This window comes from Mandrillus leucophaeus, unplaced genomic scaffold (assembly GCF_000951045.1).
Source record: "Mandrillus leucophaeus isolate KB7577 unplaced genomic scaffold, Mleu.le_1.0 Scaffold721, whole genome shotgun sequence".
Classification (NCBI taxonomy): Eukaryota; Metazoa; Chordata; class Mammalia; order Primates; family Cercopithecidae; genus Mandrillus; species Mandrillus leucophaeus.
In genome coordinates, this window is record NW_012107820.1 from 2,422,059 (window position 1) to 2,433,039 (window position 10,981).

Below are 10,981 nucleotides of genomic sequence, written 5' to 3' on the forward strand. Positions count from 1 at the left end.
CACAGTGCAATCAAATTAGAACTCAGGATTCAGAAACTCACACAACTACATGGAAACTGAACAACCTGCTCCTGAATGACTACTGGGTACATAACGAAATTAAGGCAGAAACAAATAAGTTCTTTGAAACCAATGAGAATGAAGACACAACGTACCAGAATCTCTGGGACACAGCTGAAGCAGTGTTTAGAGGGAAATTTATAGCACTAAATGCCCACAGGAGAAAGTGGGAAAGATCTAAGATCGACACCCTAACATGACAATTAAAAGAACTAGAGAAGCAAGAGCAAACAAATTCAAAAGCTAGCAGAAGATGAGAAATAACCAAGGTCAGAGCAAAACTGAAGGAGACGGAGACACGAAAAACCCTTCAAAAAAAAAACCAGTGAATCCAGGAGCTGGTTTTTTGAGAAGGTTAACAAACTAGATAGACCACTAACCAGACTGATGAAGAAGAAAAGAGAGAAGAATCAAATAGACACAATAAAAAACGATAAAGGGGATATCACCACTGATCCCACGGAAATACAGACTACCATCAGAAAATAGTTTAAACACCTCTATGCAAATAAACTAGAAAATCTAGAAGAAATGGTTAAATTCCTGGACACATACACACTCCCAAGACTAAACCAGGAAGAAGTTGAATCTCTGAATAGACCAATAACAAGTTCTGAAATTGAGGCAGTGATTATTAGCCTACCAACCAAAAAAAGGCCAGGACCAGACAGAGTCACAGGTGAAGTCTACCAGAGGTACAAAGAGGAGCTGTTACCATTCCTTCTGAAACTACTCTAAACAATAGAAAAAGAGGAACTCCTCCCTAACTCATTTATGAGGCCAGCATCATCCTGATACCAAAACCGGGCAGAGACACAACAAAAAAGAAAATTTCAGGCCAATATTCCTCATGAACATCGATGTGAAAGTCCTCAGTAAAATACTGGCAAACCAAATGTAGCAGCACATCAAAAATCTTATCTAGCAAGTCAACTAACTTATCCACCATGATCAAGTTGGCTTCATCCCTGGAATGCAAGGCTAGTTCAACATACACAAATCAATAAACGTAATCCATTTAAATGGAACCAATGACAAAAACCGTATGATTACCTCTATAGATGTATAAAAGGCCTCGATAAAATTTTACACTTTTTTATGCTAAACATCTCTCAATAAACTAGGTATTGATGGAATGTTTCTCCCAATAATTAGAGCTATTTATGACAAACCTACAGTCAATATACTGAATGGGTAAAAGCTGGAAGCATTTTCTTTGAGAACTGACACAAGACAAGGATTCCCTCTCTCACTACTCCTATCAACATACTATTGGAAATTTTGGCCAGGGCAATCAGACAAGAAAGAGAAATAAAGGTCATTTAAATAGGAAGAGAGGAAGTCAAATTTCCTCTGTTTAGGGATGACATGATTGAATATTTAGAAAACTTCATCCTCTCAGCCAGAAATCTCCTTAAGCTGATAAGCAACTTCAAAGTCTCAGGATACAAAATCAGTGTGCAAGAATCACAAGCATTCCTATACACCAATAATAGACAAACAGAGGGCCAAATCATGAGTGACCCCCATTCACAATTGCTACAAAGAGAATAAAATACCTAGCAATACAACTTAGAAAGGATGTGAAGGACCTCTTCAAGGAGAACTACAAATCACTGCTCAAGGGAAGAAGAGAGAACACAAACAAATGGAAAAACATTCCATGCCGATGGATAGGAAGAATCAATATTGTGAAAATGGTCATACTGCCCAAAGTAATTTATAGATTCAATGCTGTCCCATCAAGCTACCATTGACTTTCTTCACAGAATTAGAAAAAACTACTTTACATTTCATATGGAACCAAAAAGCCCATATAGTCAAGACAATCCTAAACAAAAAGAACAAAGCTGGAAGCAACATGCTTCCTGACTTCAAACTACAAGGCTGCGGTAACTAGAACAGCCTGGTACTAGTACCAAAACAGATATATAAACCAATGGAACAGAATAGAGGCCTCAGAAATAATGCCACACATCTACAATAATCTGATCTTTGACAAACCTGACAAAAACAAGCAATGGGGAAAGGATTCCCTGTTTAATAAATGGTGTTGGGGAAACTGGCTAGCCATATGCAGAAAACTGAAACTGGACCCCTTCCTTACATCTCATACAAAAATTAACTCAAGATGGATTAAAAACTTAAACATAAAACCTAATACCATAAAAACCCTAGAAGAAAACCTAGACAATACAATTCAGGACATAGGCATGGGCAAAGACTTCATGACTAAAACACCAAAAGCAATGGCAACAAAAACCAAAATTGACAAATGCCATCTAATTAAACTAAAGAGCTTCTGAACAGTAAAAGAAACTATCATGGGGGTGAAGAGACAACCTACAGAATGACAGAAAATGTTTACAATCTATCCATCTGACAAAGGGCTAATATCCAGAATCTACAAGGAAGTTAAACAGATTTACAAGAAAAAAAAACCCCATCAAAAAGTGGGCAAAGGATATGAACAGTGACTTTCCAAAAGAAGACCTTTATACAGCCAACAAACATATGAAAAAAAGTTCATTATCACTGGTCATTAGAGAAATGCAAATCAAAACCACAATGAGATACCATCTCATGCCAGTTAGAATGGCGATCAGTAAAAAGTCAGGAAATAGATGCTGGAGAGGATGTGGAGACATAGGAATACTTTTACATTGTTGATGGGAGTGTAAATTAGTTCAACCATTGTGGAAGATGGTGTGGCGATTCCTCAAGGATCTAGAACCAGAAATAGCATTTAGCCTAGCAATCCCATTACTGGGTTTTATCCCTTTACCACCCAAAGGATGATAAATAATTCTATAAAGAAACATGCACACATATGTTTATTACAGCACTATTCGCAATAGCAAAGACTGGGAACCAACCTAAATGCCCATCAGTGATAGACTGGATAAAGAAAGTATGGCACATATGCACCATGTAATACTGTGCAGCCATGAAGAAGGATGAGTTCATGTCCTTTGCAGGGACATGGATGAAGCTGGAAAGCATTATTCTCAGCAAACTATCACAGGAACAGAAAACCGAACACCACATGTTCTCACTCATAAGTGGGAGTTGAACAATGAGAACACATATACACAGGGAGGGGAACATCACACACTGGGGCCTGTCAGTGGATTGGGGCTAGGGGAGGGATAGCATTAGGAGAAATATGTAATGTAGATGATGAGTTGATGGGTACAGGAAACTACCATGGTATACATAGGTATACCAAATGTATACCTATGTAACAAACCTGCACATTCTTCACATGTATTCCAGAACTTAAAGTATAATAATAATAATACAAATTCTTGTGCCCCACTCCAGACCTACTGAATCACAAAGTTTGGGGAGGGCCCAGTAGTCCATGTTTTAACAAGCTTTCCAGGTTATTCTGATTTACAGTAAGTTTGGAAACCACTGCTGTTGTATTAAAAAAAAGAGCATGTTTATACTGTCTTCTAATATGGAAGTTTAATATAAACCCCCACACTAATGAAATTTATCTTTGCTTGTTGAAGTTGATGGTAGAGCCAAGGATAGATGCTTGGATAGGAGGGTAGGTAAAGAAGGAAGGAAGACCTTATTAGCTATGTTACTTTTGTGACTATTGATATCCCTGTGTTTGCATAGTTGAAAATATATCCCGATTACATTACAGTAGAATTAAATTATATGTGTATATTTCATTATTGTAGACCTTAAAATTTATAAGATATTAATCATTCTATTGTTTTAGAAGTCTTAATACTTGAGAAAATACAACAATCACAGTAAAAAGCTTTGTAGATGGGCTCAACAACAGAATGAAGGGGACAGGAATCAATGAACTGGAAGACAGAACAATAGAAATTATCTAGTCTTAACAATAGAAAATAGACTGAAAAATCAACAGTCTCAGGGACCCCAGATACTATAACAAAAGGTGTTAACAATCCTATTATCAGCGTCCCAGAAGGAGAGGAAAAGACAGTAGGGCTGAAAAAGTAACCAAGTCATGACTGAAAATTTTCTACATTTGGTGAAAGACATAAACCTGCAGATTCAAGAAGCTAAACAAACCTCATTCAGAAGAAATCCAAAGAAATCCACAGCAAGAAGCATCATAATTAAACCTGTCAAAACTGAATACCAACAAAAAGATCTTGAAAGCAGCCAGGAAAAAATGACACGTTAAGGAAGATGCTGTAGTTTGAGTATTTGTTTCCACCAAAATTCATGTTGAAATATAATCCCCAGTGTAGCTGTATTGAGAGGCGAGACCTTTAAGTGGTAATTGGGTCATGAGGGCTCTGCTCTTATGAATAGATTAATCCATTCATGGGTTAATGGATTCATGGGTTATCATGGGAATAGGACTGGTGGCTTTATAAGAAGAGGATTAGATATTCGAGCTAGCATACTCAGCCCCCTCACCATGTGATGCCCTGCACCCCCTTAGGATTCTGCAGAGTCCCTGTTAGCAAGAAGGCCCTCACCAATCACCTGTTGCAGTCCCTAAAAAAAAAAAAAAAATAAGGCATTGAAATAACAGATTTATCATCAGTAACCATGGAGGCCGCCAGAAGGATATGCCACTAAATTTTTCAAATGCTAAAAGGACTGTCACTGTAGAATGCTACACTTGATGAAAATATTTTTCAGGAATGCAAGGAAGGGAAATCAAGACATTTTCAGATGAAGAAAAACTAAGAATTTGTTGCCACTACATTTACTCTAAAAGAATAAAGGAGTTCTCTAAACAGAAAGGAAACAAAAGAAGGAAACTTGAGATGTGAGGAAAGGGGAAAGAAGGTGATAAACAAAAGTATGGATAAATACAGTAGACTTCTCCTCTTATGTTTTCTAAATTATAATTGGTAGTTGAAACAAAAATTGTAACACGGGTGTGGTTCTAAATGTATGTAAAGGAAAAAAGAAAATTATGGCTGAGTTCAGTGACTCACACCTGTAACTCCAGTGTTTTGGGAGGCCAAGACAGGAGGATGGCTTGAGGCCAAGAGTTTGAGACCAGCTTGAGGAACATAGTGAGACTTTGTCTCCATAAAAATTTTAAAAATTAGTCAGGCTTTTGGTGCATGCCTGTAGTCCTAGCTACTCAGGAGGCTGACATAGGAAAATCACTTGAGCCCAGGTGTTTGAGGCTGCAGTTAGCCATGGTCACACCACCACACCCCATCCTGAGTGAAAGAGCAAGACCCTGTCACACACACAAAAAGAAAATTATAAACAGGGGAAGGTAAAGGAGGTAGGATTTCTGCACTTCATTCCAACTGGTAAAATGACGATGTGAGTAGCATGTGAGAAATTATTATATGTAATGTAATATCTAGAGAAACTTCTCAGAAACACTATATATAAATCAAAAGAGAATTCTAAAAAATGTTTAACCTGCAGAAAGGCAGGAAAAGTAACAAATAAGCAGAGAGAACAAATAGAAAATAAAATCATAGACTTAAGCTCTACCTTATTAAAAATTACATTAAATGTAAATAGTCTAAATAAAAGATATTGTCAGAGTGAACAAAAAACATGACCCAACTGTATTCTATTTATAAGAAATTCGCTTCAAATATAACAGTATAAGCAAGTTTTAAGTAAATGGATAGAGGAAGACATTTTATGCAAACATCGATTGAAGGAAACAGAAATGACTGCATTAATATCAGATAAAGTGGACTTAGAACAAAGAAAATTCATGGAGATAGAGAGGAACATTATATAATGATAAAAGGGATAATCACTCAAAATATGTAGTGATCACAAGTATGTACACACCAAACAGCAGAGCTGTAAAAACCTGCGGGGGGAAACTGGTAGACCTGAATGCAGAAACAAAAGAATTCACAGTTAGGTATTGAAGGCTCCAACTGTAAGTGTGTATTTGATGGAACTATCTAGAAAATCAATAAGTATATAGAGTAACTCAGTGCCACCATCAACCAACAGCACATTTATAGCACGCTCTACCCAACAACAGAATACACATGGCATTTCAAGTGCCAGTGGGACATATAGCAAAATGGATCATATTCTGGGCCATAAAACAACTGAAATTTTAAAGAATTGAGATAATGTAAAGTGTGTTTTCTGACTAGTCAAATTAGAAATCAGTAACAGAAAATAACAGAAGCATCTCCAAAATACTTGGAAATTAAACAACTTCCAAATAATTCATTGGTCAAAGATGAAGTCTTAAGGGAGGTTAAAAAATGGATGGGATGGAATGAAAATAAAAATATGATACAACATATCAGAAGTTGTGGGATACTGCTATAGCAGTGCTGAGAGGGAAATTTATAGCAGTCATGCATACATTAGAAAAGGGGGAAATTTTCAAAACAAATATCTAAGCCTTTAGCTGATGGACCTAGGAAAAGAAGAGAATATCAGCCCAAAGTAAGCAGGAAGGAGGAAATATAAAGATAAAATCAGTGAAACTGAAAACAAAAATTGAGAAAATGAAACAAAGAGATGGCTCTTTGATAAGATCAATAAAACTGACATAAAAAGGTAGATTATCAGTATCATAAATGAAATAGCAGATATTACAACAGACCCTATCAACGTCAGAAAAGATAATAAGGGAATACTACAAACAACTCTACACACATAAATTACAGATGAAATGGACCAATTCTTCAAAAAACAAAAGCTATTGCAGCTCATCCAGTTTGAAATAGTTAATTTGCATAGTTCTATGACCACTAAGGAAATTGATTTCTAGTTTTAAAACTTTAAAAAAAGAATATTCACGTCCGGGTGGTCACACAGAATTCTGGCAAATGTTTAAAGAATTAACACCATTTCTGTACAATCTCTACCAGAAAACAGATGAAAAGGGAACATTTATTTTTCATTTTACACAGCTGGTATTACATTGATAACAAAACCAGATGACGATAGTTAAAAAAAAAAATTTATAGACTATAGACCAATATCCTTCATGAATATAGATGGCAGAAGTCCTTAATAAAGTATTAGCAAATAAAATTCAGCAATATATAAAAAGAGTTATACACCATTACCAAAAGGTCACTCCAGGGATGCTAGATGGTTCAGTTTTTAAAATATCAATTAATGTAATCCGCCATACTAACATGCTTAAGAATGATTCCATGCAGTAAAATAACTTGACAAAATCCAACACCTATTCATAATGAAAAAAATTAAAACTCCCAGAAAAATAGGAAAGAGACTTTTTCCTTTACTTGATAAACAGCATCTAGAGAAAACCTGCAATTAACGTTTTATGTAATTGTGAAAGACTGAGTGCTTTTACCTTAAGTGTGGGAACAAGGCAAGGATGTCTGCTCTTAGCACTCTTATTCAACATGCTAAGAATCAGAGGGAGTACCCTTTTATTGGTAAAGCTTACCCTTTTTCTTAATGGCTAAATATTTAGTGCTTTCCCTTTTAAGAGTGAGAATAATGCAAGGATGTTTGCTCTAACTCATTCTTCTCAGTGCTGCAAATTTTAGCTGATACAAGAAGGCAAAAAGAAGAAAAAAGACATACAGATTAGAAAATAAGGAATAAGACTGTCCCTATTTGCAGATGGCATGATTGTCTATGCAAAACAAAAAACAAACAAACAAAAAAACAAACAAAAAAACACCATGAAATCTCAAAAATAAACCTTCCTAGAATTGATAAGTGAATTCAGTAAGGTTGAAGAATACAAGATAAACATACAGAAGTCAGTTATATTTCTTTATGCTAACAATGAACACATGGACACTAATGTAAAAATACATACCATTTGTAATCACTTAAAAAAGAATAAAAGGTTTAAATCTAGCAAACATTACAGAATATGTATGCTTAGAATTATATCATGCTGGTGAAAGAAATTAAGATCTGAGTAAGTGTAAAGGCATACTGTGTTCATGGATTAGAACGCTTATTCTAGTAAAGATGCCAGTTTTCCCCAAATTGATACACAAGTTCTCCCCAAATTGATACAAAAAGGAATTTCATGCATTTCCTGTCAAAATTCCCGTAAGTTCGTTGTTGTTGATATGGATAAGATTATTTTCAAATTTACCTGAAATGGCAGAAGAACTGGAATGGGTAAAACTGTTTTTTAAAAGAAGTATAAAGTTGAAAGAATCAGTCTACCTGATTTTTATTATATAGCTACAATAATCATACATTGAAATATTCCCTGAAAGATGACTTTTGGGAAGAGGGGAGAGGAAAGAAATGCTAAATTACATTAACAGACAATTTTGAGGGGGAAGGGAAAAAGGGAAGAAGCTCTATATTAAGTATACACATCAGTGTAAGATACAGCCTAATATGTGTTGTGAGTGAAGTGGGGGAGTGGGGGAGTGGGGGAATAAGCCCTCCAGTAAATGTCCTTCACTATGGTTGATTTTTCTTTAATCTCAAAGTGAATGTAATACAAAATAATTCATTTATTTTCTGTTGAGGTTGAATTAATCTTGTATTTTATAATTTGGAAAAGTTTAATGATTCATTATTTTGAATGTGTTTTTATACTTCACAGTGAGAGACCAACCACCAATTTGCCTTGATGTTAGACAAAAACAGCGTGTATCTATGGATGCATCATCATCCGAAATGAAGGCCCCAGTCCTTCCAGAACCTATTCTTCCTATCCAGCCCAAAACTATGAAAGACTTTCAGTAAGTTTCACTCACTATTTTATGTAAATATATAATCATCTGCATGTCAGCACTTTACATAATTTAATATATTTATTTGAGAAATTAATTTAACTTTTGGATCATTATAAGGTGTTAGCCAAGAGGACCTCAAAAGACTTTATGTCTCAAGTTGAAGGTGAAAGAAAACAAATGTATGAATAACAGGTAAGAGTTAGATAGGCTGTAGCAAAATAAAGGAAATGCTAAGTAAGAGTCTATGAGTCAAAACAAAAAGAGATAAAGGTGGTAATTAAATAATAGACTGTTACCATTTTTAAAAATAAGAGTTCATTTATGATGTGACACATACTATAAAAGTTATGTCACCATTCAAAATCTCCAGATGCATATTTGAAGGACTAAATGGGAACGATAAAGACAGAATGTAAACAAAGTCTCCAGAAGTTTAGCTATGAAGGGAAGGAAAGAGTGATAATTGAAAGAGACATGTTAAGAATGATCTTTTTTAAAAATAAGTAAATGGGAAAGTTAAAGCTGGATTAATATCTTAATCCAATTAAGAATTATAAATCCATAAACTATATTAACTGGGACATATTTCTTTATTTGGTTTCAGTATTTCGTATTGCATACTTGGTGACATTTATTTAAAAAGTAGTGCTAGTTTATCTGAATAATATTTCTATATATATATGGTTAATGTATGTTTTCATTTTAGGGAAGATGTAGAAAAAGTTAAGTCATCAGGAGATTGGAAAGCAGTACATGATTTTTATCTAACAACATTTGATTCTTTCCCAGAATTAAATGCTGCATTTAAGGTAATTATACATAAAACACATTTTTCATTTAACTTTTAGTTTTAAATTTTCCAGAAATGATAAATTTACCTCATTTATACCCAATATTGATTTAAACATGCGTATATATGTATTGATTTCAGAAATTATACAGTACATACAATTATGTAATATTACACATACTATATAAGTATACGGGTTTTTTTTTTGAGGGGGAGGTTGTTTTGTTTTGTTTTGAGATGGAGTCTCACCCTGTTGCCCAGGCTGGAATGCAGTGGTGCAATCTCAGCTCACTGCAACCTCCGCCTCCTGGGTTCACGCAATTCTTGTGCCTTAGCCTCCTGAGTAGCTGGGATTACAGGTGCCTGCCGCCACACCTGGCTAATTTTTGTATTTTTAGTAGAAACGGGGTTTCACCATGTTGGCCAGGCTGGTCTTGAACTCCTGACCTCAGGTGACCCTTCCCATGTCAGCCTCCCAAAACACTGGGATTACAGATATAAGCCACTGTGCCCAGCCCTTAAATATTGTTTTTACTTGCTCTAATGTTCATGTTTAACTCCATACCTTCAGTTTTAAAAAAGAAAGTTATTAAAATAATCTTTGTACATTTCTTTTTATTTTCAGAAATTTTGCCTTAAAGTTCTTTTTTATTGTCAGACTAAAAAATAGTCAAAATTATGAAGGAATAGTATGATTCAAATTTTACTAAGAATAGTCTTCAAAATGTTGAATATACTTAATTCTTAAATTGAATTTGCAGAAAGATGCCACTGCCTCATTTAACACCATTGAAGACTCTGGGATTAATGCTAAATTTGTGAATGCTGTGTATGATACCTTACTTAATACTGTAAGTATTATGACATGCAAGTAATATTATTCTGTCTCTTCTGTATTTCAAAAGCAGCCACACAAATATTATAAAAATCTCCTTATAACATAATTACTTTAGAAATTCTGATACAATTTTATAGTAAATGTAGCTAGAATTCTCAGAAAGTTAGATTATTTTATTGTTTCATTTTTCAATTATGAATTAAGCAGCAAGTACTTTTATATCCAGTCCTTTTTTAGAAAGACTTGCTAAAATCATGCTTTACTTACTCAGCAAAAGGAAGTGAGTTACTTAATTATATTGGAATTGCACTGAATCTGTAGATCAGTAGTTCTTAAACATTAGCCTATATCAGAATCACAAGAAGGTCTTGTTAAAATACAGAATTTCAGATTCAGTAGGTCTTGGGTGAAGCCCAAGAATTTTCATTTGTAACAAGTTCCCAGGATATATTGATGCTCCTGACCCAGGGACCACATATTTTTTTTTTTTTTTAACTTTATTTATTATTATTATACTTTAAGTTGTAGGGTACATGTGCATAACATGCAGGTTTGTTACATATGTACACTTGTGCCATGTTGGTGTGCTGCACCCATCAACTCGTCATTTACATCAGGTATAACTCCCAATGCAATCCCTCCCCCCTTCCC

General features: G+C 34.8%; 1 protein-coding gene across 1 annotated transcript in view; it reads left to right on the top strand.

Moving 5' to 3' along the window:
• Positions 1-10,785, top strand: part of LOC105528582 (probable E3 ubiquitin-protein ligase HECTD2) — a 106,326-nt gene extending 95,541 nt beyond the window's left edge. The window contains exons 5-7 of the mRNA XM_011965379.1: positions 8,570-8,708; positions 9,409-9,511; positions 10,254-10,785. Coding sequence (XP_011820769.1) covers positions 8,570-8,708; positions 9,409-9,511; positions 10,254-10,367 — 356 coding nt within the window. The 3' untranslated portion in view covers positions 10,368-10,785. The remainder of the gene's footprint in view (positions 1-8,569; positions 8,709-9,408; positions 9,512-10,253) is intronic.
• Positions 10,786-10,981: the final 196 nt, after the last annotated feature.